General features: G+C 41.6%; 3 protein-coding genes across 14 annotated transcripts in view; all 3 read left to right on the top strand.

Moving 5' to 3' along the window:
* Positions 1-284: 284 nt before the first annotated feature.
* Positions 285-9370, top strand: slc39a8 (solute carrier family 39 member 8). Its single transcript, XM_068718009.1, has 8 exons — positions 285-959; positions 1748-1910; positions 3916-4085; positions 4201-4323; positions 4928-5086; positions 6412-6619; positions 7739-7923; positions 8927-9370. The coding sequence occupies exons 1-8, from the start codon at positions 738-740 to the stop codon at positions 9071-9073; spliced, it is 1377 nt and encodes a 458-aa protein (XP_068574110.1). The 5' UTR covers positions 285-737; the 3' UTR covers positions 9074-9370.
* Positions 9371-10078: 708 nt separating this feature from the next.
* Positions 10079-12723, top strand: LOC137877597 (probable N-acetyltransferase camello). 2 transcript variants are annotated; one of them, XM_068717594.1, is made up of 2 exons: positions 10079-10237; positions 11501-12723. In XM_068717594.1, the coding sequence occupies exon 2, from the start codon at positions 11510-11512 to the stop codon at positions 12182-12184; it is 675 nt and encodes a 224-aa protein (XP_068573695.1). In that variant the 5' UTR covers positions 10079-10237; positions 11501-11509; the 3' UTR covers positions 12185-12723. The 2 variants fall into 2 exon arrangements, with proteins under 2 accessions (XP_068573695.1, XP_068573696.1); XM_068717595.1 differs by having other exon boundaries at positions 11498-12723.
* A 1330-nt stretch (positions 12724-14053) lies between these two features.
* Positions 14054-22777, top strand: part of dctn1b (dynactin 1b) — a 40444-nt gene continuing 31720 nt past the window's right edge. For 10 of the 11 annotated variants that reach the window (XM_068717591.1, XM_068717590.1, XM_068717589.1 and 7 more), the window contains exons 1-2: positions 17593-17694; positions 21170-21421. In XM_068717591.1, coding sequence (XP_068573692.1) covers positions 17662-17694; positions 21170-21421 — 285 coding nt within the window. In that variant the 5' untranslated portion in view covers positions 17593-17661. Of the gene's footprint in view, positions 14126-17592; positions 17695-21169; positions 21422-22777 lie in introns of those variants that run through there. The other variant, XM_068717592.1, reaches the window with a different exon arrangement.

Here is a 22777-nt window from a genome sequence, read left to right as displayed (position 1 = left end):
ATCTCTTCTTAAATAAAAAGAGTCATTCAGTGTTTATCACTGAATGACTCTTCGGATCACATGCAGTGATCATCAACCGCCACCAGGGGGCGACACGGAGCTTTAAAAACACGTTTCATGTTTATGATTTTTTTTTTTTCATCTTCCATCCAGCTGTTTTATAATTGAGCCACAGCTGTAGACTGAGTCGCACTGAGTTAAAGGCTATTGTGACGTTTCACCCATTGTTCGCCTTTACACACACACACATGCACCCCCACACACACACTTTTAAGTGAGCGCGCGTGTGTGTGTGTGTGTGTGTGTGTGTGTGTGTGTGTGTGTGTGTGTGTGTGTGTGTGTGTGTGTGTGTGTGTGTGTGAGAGAGAGAGCACGTTGCATACCAATAGAAAGTCGGTCACAAAAGAAAGCATTGAGACGCTGAGTGCACGCGGTCGGTCAGCTCCATGTTTTTCCTTCATGGCTCTGCAGACTGATCTTTGAACTGATCTACCTCCCGATAGTCCTGATAGATCCCTCAGATCTCATCACGGCACACTGCTGCTGCCTTCAGACAATTCACTCGGGCTTCAAGAAACCGCAAACACGAGAAGTCTGCTCCGACTGTACCATGGATCTGATTCGGGAACAAACTCCACGGATTTATTGATTTTTGTATTGATTTTTTCAGAGCAGCAGAAAGTAGCTGATTTATTTACTGAAGGAAGCAGCATAAAAAAAAACAAAAAACAGCAGACATGTTTAAATTAATATGTTTAATGACGTGCGTTTTAGTTTGTGCTCCAAAGTCTCAGAGTATAAACGTGGCTGGCCGGGATGGACGCGTATTTCTAGAGGACATTTTACGCTATTATGGGCAAAATAGTTCAATCTCGATGGAGAACCTGGATGATTTACTGCTGGTGATCTCAGACAGAAGGTATCTGGTAAATAAGGAAAATCCACTGGCGGACCTGGAGGTGAGCACATTTATACTTATTTAAACTAAGTAATGATCATTTACTCAACATACTGAATGGAATTTAAATGAGCTTATTATTGATTTCTTACAGCGTGAAACAGAATTTTTTATAGAAACTCAGAACGTTACAATTACATTATTATATATAATTAGTTTTCTTTATATAGTAATTAACACGTTAATAAATGCCTCAGACATTCTGTCTGATATTTTATCTGACCGTTATCTGTTGGCATTTGTAGTTAAATGATTGGGCTGAACATTGTCATTTTCACCATTATTCTTTTATAGTATTAATTGTTTTTACGCTTTATGCTTTCTAATCTTCACTTTTCTTTTATTAATATTCTATTATTGTAAAGCACTTTGGGAATCATGTTCTGTTAGCGGTGGTTATTATATTGTTGCCAATAGCTTTTGCTTTTTTTTACTTAATGCATTTAATAATGCAATAATTCACAAAATGTGTTTCTTTTGAATTGACTTGGGATATATAATAGCATTAAACTTATGTAACTGTGTATATGTCTTCTAGTGCTGTTTTACCTTCGCTCTACTCTTTTGTACTTTATAGAATGTTAAGGATAACTTCATCAATGTCATTAATGAACCCTAAAAACATAACTTACGACGCACATTTCATACACAAAGATGAAACATGCATCAAAAAGAAGACAGATGCAAAAAAAAAAGGGCATTACAATCAAAACAGGAAGTATTTTAGAGACAAAATATAGATTTAAAAAATATTAAAAAGATATTTAATGTCATCTTTCTGCCCCTCAGTGTCCCTCAGCTGAGCAGATCTTGTCCCACTTTGGGTTGAGTAATGTCAGTCAGCTGACTGTGGGACATCTGGGGAGAATCTGCCCCGCTGTGTTGACCCAGGTGCTGCTGCCCTCCTGCCCCTACACCGACCCCAAAGCTCTGCAGCCCCTCGACTACTCGGGTGAGTTGCTTCATCACAACGCAGGTTTATTTGTTGAGACCCCCGCTACTCAGATAATTCACAGTTCATGAGGGTTTGTTGCATTGAATCTGGCAGAGATTATTAATCAGTCACTGTGGATGGAGGATACGCCTTGAGGACAGTGGTTGGATTTTTTTTTTTTTGCCTGTGAACCCTAAAAAATAAAATAATCTCACCACAAAGACAGTTTTGCCAACTGCTGTTTTCAAAGTGAAGCATGAACTTTCAATCTCATTAACATGGACACCTAACATAACTCCACCTGATGAAGAAAATTGTGTGATACGATCAAAAGCTCCAGAGCCGTTACTAAATGGACCTTGTGTTTAGATTATTTTGCAAACTGCTGTTTCCAAGGCCAAGAATGAAGTTCGAGTCTGACACAACTTTAGTCTCTGCCTTCACCACCAGGAAACACTTAAACATGGAGGTATAATGGATATTTGTGTAGCTATATGCGGATGATATAAAGTCATTTAAAGCACATATGGACACAAACCTTGTCTCGTTTCTTTTTTCTTTTTCATTTCACCTGTATTTAACCAGATAAGTCATTTACAACGACGACCCGGCCAAAGAGGCAGCAACAGGAGGCTAGTCGTTACAAACAAATAAAACATAGATGCATCTCAAACAATCTCTGGAGGAGGACCTGTAGATTACGTCATAATAGTCTTAGAAGGAAGGGCTGTTATGTTAACCAGTGTGTGCTTTGTAGGAGCCTTTGTTACGGAAAACCAATTCTTGATCTGACTTTGGAAAGCAGTGAGTTTATGTGCATGTTACCCAAGCACTTATAGGAATCAACAAATTGGATTTCTGATCAAATCCAGGGAGGAGATTTCGAGGGTGCAGGTATTTTGTGGTAAGTGTCTGTTGAAAACCATACATTTGGTTTCGTTCGTGTTTAAGAGAAGGTGAAGGCTGTGCTGCAGGAAAGTCAGGGAGGAGCTAGATGTGTACAAGATGGTGTCGTCGGCATATAAATGGATGTGAGAGCCGCCCTCAGCGTGAGCAACGTTGTTTATGTAGATTCTTGAATACGGTTGGTTCTAGAATGGACCCCTGAGGAACACCCTTGGACAGAGGCAGTGGGTCAGATCAGTAATCCTCAGCTCTCACAGATTGTAAACACCCAGAACAATAGCTGTTAAACCCCACCAGGCCACCCTCTGAAAGACCAATGTCCTTAAGCCTATCAAGCAGAATGATATGGTCCACAGAATCAAAGGCCAAGTCAACAAACAGCCACACAGTATTCTCTTCTATCGATTGCACATATGATACGTTCTCCCACAAGTTGGCAAAATGTGAATCGATACAATTCATATTGTGGGTTTCATTCCACAACAGGAAGTACTGTATGATAAGATTTTAATATGGTTTAGTTCAGTGGTGGAACATGTACTCACGGTACTCTTTTACTTGAGTATATCCATTTTATGATACTTTACCTCTACTACTACTACTACTACTACTACTACTACAGTTTGGAGGAAAATATTGTACTTTATACTCCACTGCTTTTATTTGACAGCTTTAGGTACTTAACAGATAAAGATAATTAATACAAATCAACTGGTAAGTAATGATATATTATTGCAAATTATATTACCCATCAGTATTAAAGTAGATACAATTTTGGACCTTCGCTTCAGATAAGGGAGTAAAACTCCCAAATATAGGAGGACCCGTCACAGTCACACGGTGTCCTGGATTGACTCAGAGAGCCGCTGACCTCTCAGATCCACCGGCGAACACTCCCTCCTCGGTGCTGTTGACACAGTTACAACCAACTGTGTCTGTTGTTCAGTGTGTTGTTCATGATGCATGCTGTTTCCTCACCGGCCTTGTGAACAGAACCTCTCCTCCGCAAATACATATTTTTCTGTCTTTTGTTGAGTTAAATTGTCTGTTTGGTAACTCGGTTGTATGTAGCGCTATATTGTTAACTAACTGTTAATCCTTCCTTTGTGCCTGACAGTGTGGGGTTATGGGTTTCTGGCCGTCACTGTGATCAACCTGGCCTCCCTGCTCGGTCTCTTCCTGATCCCCTTCACCAAGAAGCCTTATTTCCCCAAAGTGCTGACCTACTTCATCGGCCTCGCCATCGGGACCCTCTTCTCCAACGCTGTGCTTCAGCTCATACCCGAGGTTTGCAACCGGTGGAGCGGGTAACATGGTTTCATGTTTTCCGGGTGTTTTAGTGCTGAATTAAGGGAGGTTTTGTTTGCTAACATGCCACTGACATTCTCCTGTTAATCCACAGGCTCTGGGGTTTGATCCCAAAATTGACAACTATGTGGCGAATGCAGTTGGAATATTTGGAGGGTTTTACATCTTGTTCTTCATGGAGAAGATACTGAAAATGTCTCTCCGCTTAGACGATGAGGTAAGATAACAGTTCAGTGAGTTTGTTAAGATGTAAAGCACTTTCCTTTTATTGCAGGGTGATATCCTTTTTCCACCTGCCACTGAATCGACCATTTATTGGCTAAATTGGCTGCTAATGAGGGCAATTACACTTTAGGGCAGTCATGTACCTAATTTCTTCCTGTTGTTACGGTTGATCATTCTGGGTCATGGACACAAGGGTCACAGATTGTGATTTTCAACCAATATAAGATTTATTTGATGGCACAACTTCTGTGTTGTTAACTTTAAACTAACGCAGAGCTTTTAAGAAGATCAGGAAACAGAAAACTTCAATCAGTGACAATGAAAATGTTAGAATAAAGCTATACTGCACAGGAATAGGTTGGCATTTTGGGAAATATGCTATGTTTAATATGAAGCTACGTCGGTTAGCTTAGCTTTGAATAACCCCTTGTTAAAGTATTAGTAGTAGTTTGAATCTACATGCGTTTGACATATTTGCATCATAAAATATTGCAGACTTAACATTTTACCAGTTCATTAAACCTTCATGGTGTTTCTTCTTCTTGGACATCGACTCTCCTGCTTATCTGACTTTGCTTTGCCTCCGGTGTCCTCAGCATGGCCACAGCCACTTTGCTCCTGCAGAGCGCCCTCTAGAAAACTCCCTCCAGAACGGAGACTGGGTGGAGAAAAAGGACTCCATCGTTTTGACCACCATCAACACCATCGCCACGGACAGGAGCAGCCCGAACCCAGAGCCGAACGAGACTTCTCAGGTACCAGCGCTCGCTCCTCTGGCTGAATTAAGCCGTACAGATGTTGGAATTATACTTGTATTGGCATTGATCAACTCTGTCTGCAGACGTGTCACCTTAACCTGCACAGCAATCCCCCTTGTACTCAAATTATCGTTTATCTAATGAGCAGCCTTAAAGATAAGCTAATCAAAACAGTGAGTTAACTTAAGTAATTGTTTCTGTGATAGAGATCTGTCTCTCTATCACAGAAACACCAGACTGAATGCATCGTGGACCATAAATGCACGATTGTATTTAAAACTTATCAGTCGTAACGGTGCGAGTTACATGCAGAGATGGAAATTGTAGCAACGTGGACAGTATTTCAGAAATATGTCCTTGTCCTTGTTTTCTTTGAGTAATTTATTGCGCTGTTATCAGTGACACAAGGCGATTAGCGCTGCCGTTAATGTTTAACAGTGAAATCTTTTGTGTCATGTGGAGAAGTCTGGCTTGGAAGGGATCAAAATGCTAAACAAACAGACATGCCGGTGTCACAGAGGGATGAAGGCCTCGGCTACTTCCTCTCCTGGTAAATGCTGGAATTGTCTGACTTGAGCACAAAGACTCCTTGTTTGGCCCGTGGATAATAAAAGGGGCGTTTTGTCAGTCAGGACTGTCTTCAACCGTGACCCAGAGGCTCTTTTTATGTCCGCCTGTTCTCCGGTTTCCCATTAAAAACACTTGTGCCATTATATTTGTAATTGAAGAGTTCCGATACGAAATGCTGCACATTCATTTAGGTAAAATAGTTCCTGTAGTTTGATTAATTAGTATCTGTTACATTTTGTGGATCCAAGACTAAAACTATTGGTCGGATTGCTGTGAAAGTTTGTGCATTCATGGTCTCCAGAGGATGAATCCCGCTGACCTGCTGTTTTTCTAACACCACCTAGAGGTCTTCTGTGAAATGTCTCAACAAATGTTCGATGGATGCAAATAAATTTAGTCCAAAGACATTCATGTCCCTCTCAGGATGAATTGTAATATCTCTGGTTATTCCTTAACTAAATATTGTGCAATATTTTGGCTATATTTGCAATAGTAAAGTGGTCCGCTATGTCAGTTTTATAATGACGTATGCCCATTAACAAGTTATTGATCAGATGCCCAAAACTACATTTTCAACTTTGTCCTCATTTTTCTGGCTGTTTTGAACTTTGGGTTTAAAAGATATCATGATGTGTTTTCTTCGTGGCTCACTGAATCCACTCAAGTCATTGTTTACATACCGCTCTGCTTTGGTGTAATCAAACAGTAGCTGTAATGGCGTGCCTTTAACCTCCACCTCCTCGCTCTTCCAGGACGCCCAGGGGTCTGATGTGATGTGCCACTGGCTGCGTGGGCGACACATCTCCAGCATCAAGACGGTGGCGTGGATGATAACGCTGAGCGACGCGCTGCACAACTTCATCGACGGCCTGGCCATCGGCGCCTCGTTCACTGTGTCGGTTCTGACGGGCTTCAGCACGTCCACCGCCATCGTGTGTGAGGAGTTTCCCCACGAGCTGGGTGAGTGAGACTCTAAACCTGCTCAGCCCCAGGTGAAGATCAGTCATGACAAACATGTGCTGTGCCGTCAAACATCGCTCCGATCTGAAGTTACTGGATCCCAAAGATACCAAAGATACCAAATATTTCAGGCTGAATTTGAGGAAATCATGTCAACAAGACATCTATAATATCTACATTTTCATGGCATCAGTTTAAACATCACATAGCTCCAATGAGGAGCTGGAACAGCCTACAGAATATGTGATTCTGTGAGACAGAGTGGAATAAAATCAAATCAATCTTAAAGCCATTTTGGTGAAAATGAAACAGGAAAACTGGGTTTTAAGGGATTAAAAACAGGTTCATATGTTTCTATTCAAACAGAAAGGGCCACTAGGAATCTATAATCTTTATCGACCTCTTCTGACATACTGCAGAATTGCACCCAAACTCTTCTGTGATGACTTTTGTTTCAACTCCATACACTGAATAAACTAAAAAGTAGAAACCACTATCATGTAATCTCTTCCGTAAATGAGGTAAATAATATTAGCAAAGCAATAATACAACACAATTGTATTGCATTACATGTCATTGTACGGATGTTTCTATTGGTCTGGTCACTTGAAGATAACGTGAGAAAGAACATGCTTTGAACTTATTTTTAACGTTTGCCATTTTTTCTGCTTCATTGAACAGGTGTTAATGTAGAGTAGGCAGGAAATGAGGCGACAAACTGGGGACGTTATGGTTTTATGGTATGTGTCTTAAACACTCTTTTTATGATTTACTCGCAACTATTATTTAGCAAAAATGAAATGCGTGTTGGGGCTATTTAGAGCTTCTTTGAACTCTAATTCATTTTTGTGCCAAAGCTGAATAATAAAGGTCCGTAAAGTCTTATCAAACACCTCATGATTGTTCTTTGGTTTGCGGTTTAAAGTCTTAAACTCAAAGCTAAAGTTAACGGAATATTTCAGTTAAGCCACTTTCCACTATTATTTAAACCTCGGCTTTGACAGAAATAATATCCGTTTGTTAGTTTCAAGTGAGTAAAATGACTCGCTTTGCTTTTTAAAATAATGCTCAAACTGCCCGTTCAACTTATACATCTTTGTGTTTCGTTTCCGTCTGCAGGTGACTTCGTTATCCTGCTGAATGCTGGGATGACCGTCCCACAAGCCATTTTCTTCAACCTGCTGTCAGCTGTGTCCTGCTACGTCGGCCTTGTGTTTGGCATCCTGCTCGGGAGCAACTTTGCCCCCAATGCAATCTTTGCCATCGCAGGAGGAATGTTCCTGTACATTGCACTGGCGGACATGGTGAGTTAGATTACACGACCGGAGGAAACTCTACACGTGCAGATTGCTGTTCATTTTTGTTAGTGTTATTTAATGTGAATCTATATATTTGTTATTGTCATTGGATTCCACGAAAAGACCAAAACAAGCGACGTTAGTCCGTCTCATTGACACTCAGCCCAAAGCCTATTGATTCCTACTGAAGATGTAAATCTTTAAAGCTGATATAATCAATATTTTAATATTAACAATGAATCAAATGTCAACATGTATATGAAATGTATTTCTAAATCCATAGTAAGTTATTCCCTGACTCTGCAGTTCCCCTCACCTCGACAGAGCGGTTTTGTGTCTTTCATTTAATTGTTTTGCAGAAATATCAGCAGAATTATTGGACTTTTATTCATTTGGTGGCCAGAAACTCAAACCATGTGTTACTCTGTGCCTGTAAATAGGCAACTGTTTGCTATCATGTCTGCGGTAACAACTTTATGAATTGATGTTAATGTTGTGTTTATAGGTTGTTGTGCTGCCCCCAAGTGGCCGAAATATAAAAAGATTATCTAAAATAAAGGACAGTTCTTTGCCAAAATGTCTCAAACAGAAGTAGATGATACAAAGTTAACAAAGCCTTTATCACTACATCAAAGGTTCGATATTTCTATAAACTGTGAGCACTTCAAGCAAGCCAAGAGTGATTTTTATCTTCTCAGGTTGGTCAATTTGAATAATTTATGGTCTGAAGAGATAAAACTACCCAGTATACCATCCAGTATTGTAAAGATAAAAATCATAAATTCTAAAATGATGACCACTTTTTGAACCCGATAACCTGGAATTTTTAAACACCAGCAATCAGACAATGGAGAACTTGAGCTCTTTTCTCCAGTTTCCATGGGAACTAAATAATAAGAAATAATCCAATCTGCACTTCTTGTTTGTATGTTGTTACTTCCCATTATGTGGACTGTTGAACAATCACGCCATTGTATTTTTGATATGTGATTGTTTTTCTTCATCTCAGTTTCCAGAGATGGACAACATATTGCGGGAACAGAAGCGGACCTCCACCAAGATCATCTTCTTCATGATCCAGAATGCAGGGCTGCTCACCGGGTTCACCATCATACTGCTGATCACCATGTTTGCTGGAGAGATCAACCTGGGCTAGAAGGGGGAGAGAGAGACAAGGAAACAAAAACTGGAAAGAAAAATATATTTTTTAAATGAGCTGCTTTTTTGTTTCTGCTCACTCAGCTGGGCGGGAAAGTGAATGTAAAGTGAATGTTTTGTACAAACAAAACCAAAATGTTTTAAGGAAAAATAATTATTACTTTTATATCTTTTGACTATCAAGTTAGAGGAAAGTTTGCACCATAAAAAGGGAAAATCTTTACAATCATTTGATGTATGAACTCTAATCAAGTTGTGTTTTTCAGGAGACAATAAATTATTTTTTCAGTCTTCATGTTGTGTGAAATATCTCTCATTTATTGCAACTCGTACTGTAAACTACAAGCGTTGTTATTGTGACAACAGTTGTTGTTATTGTGACAACAGTTGCCTTTTAGCCTCTGAGTTTTGTGACCTCTATGACCGTAATTGTTTATTTTCCTTTTGGATTTTTTTATATAGTTTTAAGGGGCACAAGTCCAAAAGGTTGGTAAACACTGCTGCAGAGAATCATTAATCATCTGTGAAAATATACCTGCGTTTCTTTTGTCACTCAAAGTAAATACTGTCTTATTACTTTAATCTAATTCTAATCTAATCATAAATGCCAGTTATGATCAATGATTTAAGGTTGAACCATAATAGGCTCAGAGCGGGGTTTGCATGATGCTGCAAACCCCGCTCTGAGCCTATTATGGTTCATAGTATTGTATGTACAATATTGCATCGCAATAAACAGGAGGTGGTGCAAGCTGCGTTCATGTAACAATTTAAAGCTCGTAATTATCTTAATCTGTTGTAAAATTGTGAGCATCACTTTGGGGAAATCGCTTCAATGTAGTTGTGATTCTGCGTGTACACACCAAGGATGTATGTTAGATGGAGAATAACGTTTTAAAGATCTTATAGCCTACAACATTAAAAATGTGGCCAAAGGATGGAGTTTAATATAACGAGAATCCTAAACTGGACTGACCGACGTTTGATTTTCCTACTCTTCCGATATTCCCTGAATGCATCAAATCCGAGGAGCGGAAGTAAGAGACAAATAAAATGAGACGTTACTGACTTCTGGAAACTTTGCTACCTTCTGCATCTCTTTATACACCAGTACGCTCAGCACATCCAGAAGCTGCTGTCATAAAGAATTAAATTAAATACGGTAAGTTATGTTTATTTACCTTATTTATTCCTCCAGAGCGAATCAAATCGTGAAGCTAGCGCTAATGCTAGCTGTCGTTAGCTACTGTTAATCGGTGGAATTAGCGTCCTTTCAACGGGACAAAACTAGGTCAGTTTTTGTGCTTTTTAATTTTGTTAAATGTTTAATGACGAGTGATACAGTTATTTAATGGGTAGCAAAGTTGCCATTACGAACGCACCCTGTTTTTTTGTTGTTAAAATCCGTTATAAAACGGTAACTGACTCACGTGACTTGTTAGGGTCATTGCTCTGTTTATCACCAGACGTCAACTTATTAGACAATGATTAATGTTACTTATGGTTGATTACTGAGTTTGTTAACCGGAACAAAAACACGGGAGTCACACTCCTTTCAGAGTAAAAAACATGGAAATAAGTATTAATAAACAATAGGACTGTGTTGTACTGCAATAATAAAGCCGTGTCTGAAAAATGGGTCGTTTTCAGACTCTTTGATTATTAATGTATTGCAATGTAAGCATAACATTATCTATATTGTATTTGTGGTCTACATAATTATTCTGTCGGTTTAGTTATATTTTAGATGTATTTTATTTATTGTGGATTTTTTACTTAGTTAATATTCTTTACTGTTTTATTACTTATTTATAATACTTGTTTTGATCTTGTGTTTTTTTACTATGTATCTTTTTTTGCACTATACTAACACTATATATAAGATAATAAAGGCGTATCTTATCTTACTCCACTTATTGGGTTCTTTAAACTGACCGATATCAATATTTTAGTTAACTCACTATTACATTAACACAGGAAATGAACCAAAATTGATGAGAATCCCTCAAATCTAATTATAATTCATGATAATAACATAATTTAATTTCCACAATTTCTTGTTGCTTATTGGCATACAGACACGCATGTCAATACTGATGTCTGCGATTAGTTTGAATTAGCCTGCATATTGCACAACACAGTTTACTGGTAAGGCTTGAATAGCAATGCTACCCACGCAGCTTATGAGCTAATTATATGTCAAATCTGTACGTGTTTTACTTTGGAAATCACTGTAATGATTTTAAACATCATGCGCTCCAGTTTAGATTTTTAGGGACAGGCTTCAGCACACTGTGATGCTGAAAAGACACAGTCAAAAGGACAAAAGAATGAATATGTGATTGAAAACTGATTTATCCGGTTGTGTGTAGTATTTCGTCACCGCTTAGGTTTTGACCCCCTGTTGTGTTTTTTTACAAAGCAGGGCTGAGCCATGGCCAGTGTTCAGGTCCGGAGGTATCGGGATGAAGACGCTGAGACGGTGAAGGAGATCTTCACCATGGGGATGAGCGAGCACATCCCCTCGTCCTTCATGCACTTCCTGAAACAGCCGCCGACCCAAATGGTGCTCATGTGCGTGTTCTGCGCTCTCATGACCAGCTCCAAGTCCTTCCTGCTGCCCATCCTCGCCGTCACCCTCCTCCTGGCCGGTGCCAGGCAGTTTGTCGGCTACTCTTTCAACAAATACATCGACGCCTCCCTCAAGAAGGACCTCGACGACATCGGTGCGACCTACATTGAGAAGAAGGACTCGTGCTTCTGGGTGGCTGAAGTTGACGGCCGGGTGGTCGGCATGGTGGCTTGCCTTCCTAATGAGAATGCGCCTGCGTGCTTGGAGTTGAAGCGCATGTCTGTACGCCGCAGTCACCGCGGGATGGGCATCGCCAAGGCTCTGTGTCGGACAGTGGCTGACTTCACCCGTGACAGAGGTTACGCGGCCGTCGTCCTGTACACCTCCGTGGTGCAAACGGACGCTCAGAAGCTGTACGAGCACATGGGCTTCGAGAAGATAAGAGAGTTCGTTGTTCCGGAGCTGGCGGCCAAAATCACAAACTTCACCCTGTTTGAATACAGACTCGATCTACAGAAAGATGGGAAAAGTGACTGAGTGGTCTTAAAGTGAGACGCGCAAGGATTGTGCAACATTTCAGGGCGACAGTGCTGTCCATTCATCCAGTGTCTATGCTCATGCTTTCCCAGCATGCATTGCTCTTAAGGCAACCGAAACACTCGGGACAGGTCACATGTGACAGTATCAACATGAGGAACTGTTTACTACACACACACACAGTGAAAAGGTTTGGCTTGTTTTCTCTTCTTACACACACACACACACACACACACTAAACAGATTGATCCTTTTCATTATTCTTAGTTGATACATATCTGCTATGTCCACAGTCTTGCTTCTTCAAAGTCCTTTGATTATTTCATTTTGTAAATGATTTCCTTTCTACAGTAAATGACGCTTAAAATAACCAGAGAGAACAGAACGTGCTCCTACTATTTCGTACCATTCGTTTCTTTTTTATAACCATTAGGAAGTTATATTGCTCATGATACTGATCTAAATAAGCGGATCTTACCATTGACCTCCCTTTGTAAATGTCCCCACTGTGGAACTAATAAAGGATTATCTTATCCACATCCGACACAGTTTTGTCAATGTCATCATAACGTTCCGTGTTATCGATTAGATTAAACAGTTTTTGTTCAGGGAGCACATCCTGTGCTCAAGGTTTTGCAGTACACTTCATGTACTGAGGTATACAAGTATTGCCCTCTGACATATTTGATACGCTCGTGTTATTTCTACTTCACCTTTTCATCTAGAAATAGATTCTCTCAGTTCCCTTTTTTCTCTGCTAATGAGCTGTGTTATATCTCTAGAGAGCGATCTCACCAGTTGTCAGATTTGTTCATACCAGGAATAGGAATGTGACGGGGACTGAACCAGCTTTTTATGGGTCTGGGGGGCGATATGAAGTTCTGCCCTGGGGGGTTGTTTTGCATACAGGATGCACGGTTCCTGTCTGAGGTTTCTTTTCTTTTTTTCATTACAGAACTAATGAATGTATCTGATTCATATCAAACTTGTGATTTAAATTAAAAAAAAGGATTCAAGGAACCTCAGGTTTTGGATTCATGGTCCCCAAAGATACATTTATCTGCCAGGTTATAAAGTGAAACACAGAACACACTGAATATAAAATACACGGATAGAAATATGTTGAACAATTGCTAAAACCCCTCAGACAAAACGAAATGTAGTTATTGTCTTTTTCATTACAAAAGTTAATTTTGTTTTCATGGTTTTTTTTGGTGAATATGTAAATTTTTCACATTTTCATGACAATTCCACTTGCTTTCTTCCTCAATTCTCCGTATTATTACCCCTACATTTATTAAAAACATAATACAACAAAGTTAATTTACCAACACTACTTGCCTACAGTTTAAACGTATGACAAAAGTGTACTAAATTATCTTCTATTAAATCATTATTCACACGACATTGTCCATTTTTAAAAAAATTGTATTTATTGGTGTATTTGATAAGGGACAGTGCACATTAATAAAAAACATTGCTGTAAATGTGAAGGGGCTATTTTTCATCTGTTGTCCCAACAGGCAGAAGTTACAAAGTAAACCTAAAAACAGAATATAAGATTACATTTACAAAGTTATGCATTATTGACCCTTTGCAAAGCGTGCAGAAACAATGAAAGAAGTGAGAATAGAAGTAGTATCATCCTTCAGGAGAACTAACTAGACATGCAGCACAGAGGCTCACAAATCATCCATCTGTGTTTAAAACCCTGTCAGCTGCCATCTACTTAACGGTGAATTCAGTGATATACTTTAACATCGTTACAGTCTGATATACACCGTTAAAAGAAATGTCACCGGGCTCCTGTGTTTCTGTGGAGCGGTTCGGATCAGGCAGCTGCTCGGACACCTCAGGACGGATGTGTTCCGCTCAGACCTCCGTGGATGGATGTAGCCTGTCAGGGACGAAGCCCAGCCGATTTTAGGACACTTTAACAAGGTACAATTCAACGCTCACGTGACACCTGATCAATGGGAGATGAATGCAAAACGCACGTGCACCTGTTTAGAAATGTAAAACGTGTGTGTGTGTTGTTCATTTACTCGATAAGAGGGGTTTTTTTTTTTGGTGTTGGAGAAAGCAAACCGAAGCTAACGGCTACTCGTGCTCGCAGCTGGCCAGCAGGGAGTGTCCCACTGACAGCTGACAGCACCGAATATCAGCCGTGAAAGTGATGGTTTTTAGAGCCACTCACAGCCGGTGAAACACACAATGTGCACATTTAAAACGGCTAATAATGGAGATGAGATTATTACAAATATTTAATGAGCTTTGGCTGGTGATTATTGAGGCGGTGTGGATCCTGTTTATAGGCAGCTGTAATTGGGATAAAGATTTATTCTCGTTTGGATTATTAATCCGGATTGTTGTTGTTGTTGTTTTTTTCCTAGTTCCTCATCCAGTTTGGTTAATGTGTCGGGAGATAAACATATCATGTAAGGGTGCAGCCACACCCATGCTGGGTGGTTATAATTACCACCAGACATGCGCGTCAGAATATTAGTATTACATCGATTTTTGGGGGGGGGGGATTAATAGTTGCTGATAATGTAAAAATAAATGACTGAAATGTCATTAATTTGGTCAGTGAGGCATTACGGTGTTTATATGGAGGACTGTTCTCTCGGCTTTGAACTCACTAGATGGCACCAGATTACAGATTTAGCTCTTAGACGTTTTTTATTTACAGGATCTATTTATTCTTTTCATTTTCATTTGATGCACATCGTCGTGAAGTACAGGACTGGACGGGCTCTGCCCTCGTTTTCTATGGATGACCTATTTTTGTTCCTGTCTGCAGGACGGTGTTGAGACTGAATATCATTAGCGTGCATGTGGTGGAGAGGAAGCTCGGCTTTTCATCGTCAATTCATCTACTTATTATTTATGTGTTAAAAAAACACAACCCATGTGATATCTATGCAGTATACCCAGATATATATAATTTACAATAATCTAGAATTATGAAAAGCAGCAGGTCGTCCCATCTTGAATATTAAAATAGTTGCAATTATTTTGTCTTATATAATTTATGCTAAATTAAATTGATGTATTGTATGTGGGCTACATGGTTGTAGCCTACTGCACTGTACATTAGAGCTGAAACAAAGCAAAAATAATCAGCAACAATTTAGATAATTGGTTAATTATTTAAATACATTTATTTAAAAGCAAAAATACAACAACATAAATGTCATTCCAGCTACTCAAATGTCAATACGTGTTAGTTTCTTTATTGTAATCGTAATCAACTTAATATCTTTGAGTTTCAGACAAAACAAGTTATTTTATCCTCATAATAAATTAAACTAGTTCTGAAACCATTTGTCAGTCAGTGAGTCAAGCAACTAGAGAGGAATTGATTTAATATACAGTTTGAACCATTTATTAGGTCAAATACTCTGCTGATTACTACTTTAACTTAAGTTGATTTCATATCTTTATACACTAAATCATTTGTTTTTCTGACGCAAAGTCATATTTACGAAACATTCTGATGACACCTTGATGACACCTTGATGACACCTTGATGACACCATGATGACGCAGCAGTTTGCATATCAGCTCATGATTCAACTATCTTCGTAACTAACAAGCCAAACTTCACTCATATTTCCCCTAAATACTCTTAATCATTGGCAGCTTCCAGGAAGTAGACCCGCTCATCGTTACCTTGTTTGGAGGCGTTCGTTCGTCCCTCCTGGACCTGCAGACCGGCGGAGGTGCAGTGTGGTCGTGTCGCCTCACCTCTGTTGTTGCAACCTTCCAGTGTTTTCGGTGTGAAAAGGCTCCCAAGCAGCAGCCGGTGACGCCTCTCTCTCTGCCATTGTCCTCCTTTTCTTTAAGGAGGCAGTCCTTTGATTTCTGGCTGTCTGCTGGTTGTCTCCTTATTGTCTCTTCAGTGAGAGATAAGGGCTCCCCCTCTCTCCTCTACCTCCCAACCTAAATCCCCAACACCCCGTCTTTTGGTCCTGCCTTCATCATTTGCATAAAAGGGTGCAAAGAGACTGCAGAGGTCTCGCATCTGAAATATTGGGCTGAATTTTGAATATTTAAGATGTTTTCCTGACTTTATATGTCATTTTGGGAGTTTTATTTATAGGCCCTGAAGCCACAAACATACTGCCTCAGTCAGTACACCCCTGCTGTAGGTTGAGTGCTTAATACTGAGCCTACAGGCAGTGCATTTTGTTGTCCTGGTCCATGTTTGGTTGCATTATTCGGTAAAAGAACTATCTCCCCCTCCTGAAGGCTGGGTCTCTCTTTGTTTTCCATACTCTTACGACATCTCTTATCAGCCTCTGCGCTGAAAGCTTTTACACATGAACCCTGTGGCGTTTGCTTTTGTTTCGAAAACAAAAAAAAGATGACAACACAGAAATAGAAGGGAATGAGAGTTTAAAAAAAAAAGAAAAGCCCCAGCCGTGCAGTTGGCTGATAAACGCTGATAAAGGAGAGTTAATCCTCGCTCTGTGGCGGGCCGCGCCATCAGGCGGGGCCCTAATGCAATCCGCTGGCTTCACTTGCTTCACTTGTGCTGCATCACCTGGGCCTTTTGTGTTCCACCACAATGAAACAGCATCAGATTGAGTCAAACTGGTTCCCCCCCCTCCCTCCCCTTCGAATGGAAAGTGCTTACTGCCTGTGTTTTTGTTTCCTCTGTTGGCAGAAGAAACAAAGTGAAATCCTTTCTGAAGACATTTGACAGTAATCTGCCTCACAAGGACACATCTGGGCTCTTTAATAGTATTCCTTTGCTGCATCGATGGTCTTAAAGGCCTTGTTTTTATCGACTGATTAATCATTCATAACCGAAGTGATTATTGTGGCATTTTGTGCTTTTAACTATTTGTCCCTTCAGGACTTTAATTGCTCTTTGATTGAGCATTCCTGCAACTCCAAACCTCTGCATCATGCCAAATTATGCATGGGCATACTGCGAGGAAATATGCAAATGGGAATTAAAAACTGCCAAGTTTATTTTGAGAAGCTTTTTTAAGAGGTGTATATGTGTAAGGCTTTAGGACCCAGTTCCTCAGTCTGGGCCTAAACCACACTCCCTCCTGCAGAAGCCGGCGCAGACACTAGAGCAGCGCAGTGCTGCCGCTCAGCTGATGCAGTCGCAGCAGACCGAGCCTTGATGGTGTTTTCCTCCGGTCCGTTCGTCAGGGCTGAAGGGTGGATCGTCCACCGTCTGCCCCTCAGAAAACTTTCTGCTTCACTGAGCCAAAGAGCTCCCTGCCGGCTTTCCTCTGGCAGCAGCAGAGGACTTTGGAGAGCTGAGGCTGTGCTGGATCAGGAGAGGGATGGTGTGATTCTGTAAAGAGAGAGAGGAAGAGAGACGCTCCGGCAGCATCATCTAACCCCCCCCCCCCCCCCCCCCCCCCTCCCACAAACCTCTCCTAGACCCCCTTCTGTCTGGCCGACGCTCTCCCCAATAACACTCCTGCAGTCCAGACAGGCGACTAGGAAACATGTCACAGACCAGGAGGAACACGTACACCCGGGTGAGTGTGTACAAGGTGTTTATCCATCCCAGTGAGGTGAATGAATGGGCCGGTCTGTGCTGTTTTAAGTTGGTCCTCATCGTTGCGGCATTGTTTCTGTTGTGTCTGTTCAATTTGTTTCACCCTGTCATCATGTCCGTGTCGATTCCTACTTTGAATGGAAGGGTTTCTAATCCATTTCAGCGCTGCATTCCTCTGTCTGAGTTGTCGCCTCTTTGTTCGGCTCAGATTGCCCCTCCGGGTTCAGCGTTGCTGCTGTGATGTTAACGTTCAGACCTCTGTGACAGACCCCGCTCTCTAAAGTAGGAGGATGATACATGACAGGCGGACCAGGAGGGCTTTTTGTTGTCATAAGACAGTGGACACACAATCCATGAGCACCAGAGGACTTCCTGTTTGTCATCCGTCTCTTGAGTCAGGGATGACATCAGCTCTCAAACCTTTCAGACACTCTTTTCTTTCTTCAGATCACAACAAAAAAAAGCCCTCCTTACTTATCAAGAAGAGATGCTCACTTTGTAATTCAGCCTGCAGGACATGGTGACGATCTGCATGACAGCTTTTTCAGTAGCTTCCTCCCCCCCACCCCCCCCCCCCCCCCCCCCAGAGAACACAAAGCAATACCGTCTGATGGCGATGCCGGTTTGTTACAGTGCAGCAAATGAGGCTGTGTCACTGTTTTTATTCTTCTTTTAAAGCATTAAAGGCGGCGTGAGCGCGCGTGCTTTAAGAGTAGAGTGTCACTAAATAATTCAGCACGCCCTCCTCGGGTCGTCTCTGCCTTCAGCACATGGCAAACAGGTCGGAGCGGTGACCCAACGGCACCGAAGGCTTCATTACAGACCGCTGGCCGGAGCGAAGCGGCCCGTTCACTGCGCTCTTGTTTTAGTTTTGTTTTATGACTTTTAAAGAGATATTTTATAAACCCCAAAGGATGTGTGATTGCAGATTGCGAGTGTTCCCGAAGCGCCGCAAACCACCGATTCATGCCTCCGTTAGGAACCTGGAGTGTTTGATGGATTTAAGTAGATGTTACAGCTTGAATAAGACATCTCAAGAGTGTGACGTGGGAAATGCTCGACTTTAGGACGCAGTGAACCAGCTCAAACGTCTGTTTTCATATCGGTCATGAATTATAAGCTAGGTTAATTAGACTGTAAGCAATCATGGGGATTCAGGGTTTGTATAACTGCTGCTGCAATGTGATGATGTTCATAAAAGAACACTTCCTGTTAAGTGACGTCTGGTTTTATCTGTAGGAACACCTTCCAGAAGGAGAGCTGATCACTTCTTCTCTTCCTGATAATATTAGAGGAGAGAAAGAAACACTGTAGCTCCGAGTCAATCCTGAGCAGAGAGCCAGTTACTTTCCTCTAGTATAACATAAGATAGGATGAGATAATCCTCTATTAGTTGGGGTGATTTGCAGTCAAGCTGAGCATAGACACAAGTGAAGATTCCTTCCCTCAGTGTCGTGGGTGACGATAGCTCGTAAACCCGTTGCTCAGCGGCCGCGATTGAGAAATGCAAACCGTTCAAAATGCCTGATAAGAAGTGACACCATGTTCAAGCTTACGTTTAAAGAGCACTGGAACAAACCATATGACCACATTCCAACCTAGACTTGGATTAAATGCCCTCGACTTGTGACAGGCCTGTTGGTTTAACCACCGCGTATCACAGTTAGATGTATGTCTTTTGCATTGCTCTCCATGTCACTGCTGTTTCCACAGTTGGTCTATGAGAGGACATAGATATGATCCCTCACTGGCTATTCGTTGGAACACTTGACTAAGCAGGAAGTCTCGCTGCCAGGGCGTTTAACCTGCAATGTTTAAACCCTGCCTAAGTGATGGGCTATAATGATTGTTTATTGTGCCCATAAAATTGACTGATGTTATCTTATTGCAGACATATAGTAGTGTAAATGGCGGCCAATAAGTAACAAGAAATAGATTTGTTTTAGGTAGTCAGTGGTGGGAGAAGTAATCGGAATACCACAAAGAAATACTTTCACAAGTAAACGTCCTGAATTCAAAATCCTGCTTTGTTACTTTCAGGAACTTTTAGCTGGTTAGAAAACGTAAAACTCAATGTAATATCGCTGCCTCTGTATGACCTACATCAGTCAACGACACCACCAGAGAGAAGATTGGTTATTTCTATAAAGTTATTCTTAAAGCTCGTCATCTTCGGGTCGGATTCTGGTGAAATCGGATGAACTCGTGCTGATTCACCAGAAACTCCTCAGGTTCCTCACCAAAAGTACTTGTTTTTAATCATACGACATGATCACAGAAAACCTGCAGTGGAGGAGACGGATTATAACGTTTCATATTTTAAAAGGCCGTCACGTTGCTGCTGTCTGTCTGTTTTGGTTCACTGTCCTCAACCTTTTCAAGTTAAACACAAAGACGGTGCGTGTTTACAGTAGCGTAAGGAGAGCGTGTTCTCTCCCACAGTAATAATATCTGCTCCTCTCTGTTCTGCTGAGTCACCATCACTTCTAGGACATCACACTGTAAATTGGGTTATGCAGGATTATTTGATTACAAAATATTGCGGCCCGTCTCGAAAACCTTTTTTCGCTGCGCGATTTGTTCCCCACACTTCATTCATCACGTTGGCGGTGCTGTTTTTAAGAGTGTTTTTGACATTAAGAGAGTGACAGACGAGGCTCGGTGGGTCAGAATGACACGGATCTACTTTTCGTTCAGTGTTTTCCCTCAGCAGCTCGTCTCTGTGTGACGAGTGGTCCTGTGAAAGACCCGTTTGATCCAGACGTCCTGCAGTTTGCGATGCTTGGCGCTGTAGTCGTTACATGTGTCATAGCAGAGTGACGTAGTGCTCTGTTAGCAATCACAAGATACTTATGAAAGCATCCCCTGCTTTAAGGTCTGTTTGACTCTAAATGGAGCATAATGTACTAAATGAACATCATGCTGTATTGAAGAAGACTGTAAACTAGAGATTGAGACCATAAACTCATGTTTATAATGTTTACTGAGGGAATAAATCAAGAGAGAAGTAGAGTCATTTTAGACTAGACTTCTATACGACCAGAGGAGTCGCCCCCTGGTGGACACTAGAGAGAATGCAAGTTTAAGGCACTTCAGCATTGGCTTCACTTTTCAGAACTAGAGGTTGTCGCCTGGTTCAAAGAGACCGTCCTGAAGGGTTGCTACAGCCATGTAGTGTTGCGCTGGTCAAATTTGGTGCTACTGGGGCCAGGATGTCCCAACTTTAAATCCCTAGTACTCATCAATCTTCAAAACCACTAGATCCTACACTACCCACAATGCAACTTGACAGTGCCTTTCATTCCCAGTCTGGTAAACACCCACGACTATCAGGGTTATTACCTCAGACTCTCCTCCAGAGAAGAAGAAGAAACTCCCTCCTCTGATATGTATATTTAGTTCACTGATGTGAACGTGTGTTTTAACGTTGTGTGTTTTTCTTCGTCCCACCTCAGACCACCAGCAGCGGCAGCAGCAGGATGAGCTCGGACGGGGGCGGGCGGCCCGTCAAAGTGGGCTCCCTGGTGGAGGTGATTGGGAAGGGGCAGCAGGGCACCGTGGCCTACATCGGCAACACGCTCTTCGCCTCCGGGAAATGGGTGGGAGTCATCCTGGACGAGGCCAAGGGCAAGAACGACGGCACCGTGCAGGGCAAGCGCTACTTCACCTGCGAGGAGAACCGTGGGATATTTGTGAGACAATCGCAGGTAACGACAAAGACAGTTTATTTACGCTACTTTTCTATCATGTCTAGTGCTGGAGGATGATGTCATCGTCTCCACCATCTAGCACCCAACCAGTACACCCCCCCGTCTGTCTATTGTTTGGTTTCTTACTTTGTGAGATGTTTGAGATTCTGTTTTTACTTTCATTTTGACGCAGTGGGTTTGTGTGGGGGTTGATATATTTTTCCTCTGTTGTCTGCACGGTGCCAGCTTTCCTTCTACTGCTTCAGGCTGCGTGTTTGGTTGTTTTTTTACTCTCAGAAAAAAACACTGCAAAATGCCCGTGCGTATGACATTACCATAGGTTATCTATGGTGGCCTGGAGGAGACAATGCACCCCAAGGGAAAGAAAGGAGAGTATTGAGACTTGTTTCGTTGTTGTTTTAGGGATTTAATGAGCTCCTGTAACTTTCTCATTGTGGAAGGTCGTTTTAAAGTAAAGCTCTCCTCGTGTAGAAACAGTGAACACAAAGTCACAGAGCACGGTGAGCAGAGTTAAAGGCTCCTTTGTGGAGTTTTGTTGTAAACAAACCAAAGTTATTTTTTACATTCAGCACCAAAACACATTGTTTGTATCCTGAGGATACAAGGTCCAGCATGTAGAATGCATTTACTTTTACATGCAACATTTGCAAAGACCATTTCTAGAGTATTTCAAATCCTGCGTTGTTTACATCCTCTTCTTCTTCCCTCTCTTTGCTGGTACAGTGCAGCGTTTCTTGGCGCATTTCACCACCTGTGGTATAATGTGAAGCCATTGACAGCTGTGTGTGTGTGTGTGTGTGTGTGTGTGTGTGTGTGTGTGTGTGTGTGTGTGTGTGTGTGTGTGTGTGTGTGTGTGTGTGTGTGTACACAAGACACACAACACGGGGCAAAAGCTGCTCTATCTCGCTGCTAGAGCTCGAAGTCTTCACAGGGCACCTTTGAAACTCCTTAGTCACATCGGGCCTCATGCGAGAACATTTCATTCTCTGATCCTAAACCAAATTTCAACTCTTTTTCTCCTGCGAGGTTTGGTTAACTTGACGAGCGCCTCGTGTAGACGTGCGTCTGTAAGGTCTGACCACCCGCAAAAAGCTACCTGCTCCCTCGTCTCATTCACGAAAGTAAAAAGAAGTAATGGATCATTTAAAATCAGCAGGTGGAAACAGAACGAATGTAACGACGTCGGTATGAAATGCAGCTGTGAATGCCGTGTCAGCGCAGTACTGAGACACGGATAGAGAAGGAACGGTCTGACGTGAGGTTAGAAACAAAAAGTGTCTCTCTAAAACAAATATGTTCCACCACAGGTGATGTTACATCGTTGAGGAAGCTACCTGCATGAAGACCCAGAGG

The sequence above is a fragment of the Cebidichthys violaceus genome, unplaced genomic scaffold (genome assembly GCF_023349555.1).
Source record: "Cebidichthys violaceus isolate CVI_PGR_0920_01 unplaced genomic scaffold, fCebVio1.0.p SCAF_22, whole genome shotgun sequence".
NCBI lineage: Eukaryota > Metazoa > Chordata > Actinopteri > Perciformes > Stichaeidae > Cebidichthys > Cebidichthys violaceus.
Note: the sequence above shows the minus strand (reverse complement) of the source record. Positions and strands in the feature narration are given on the sequence as shown.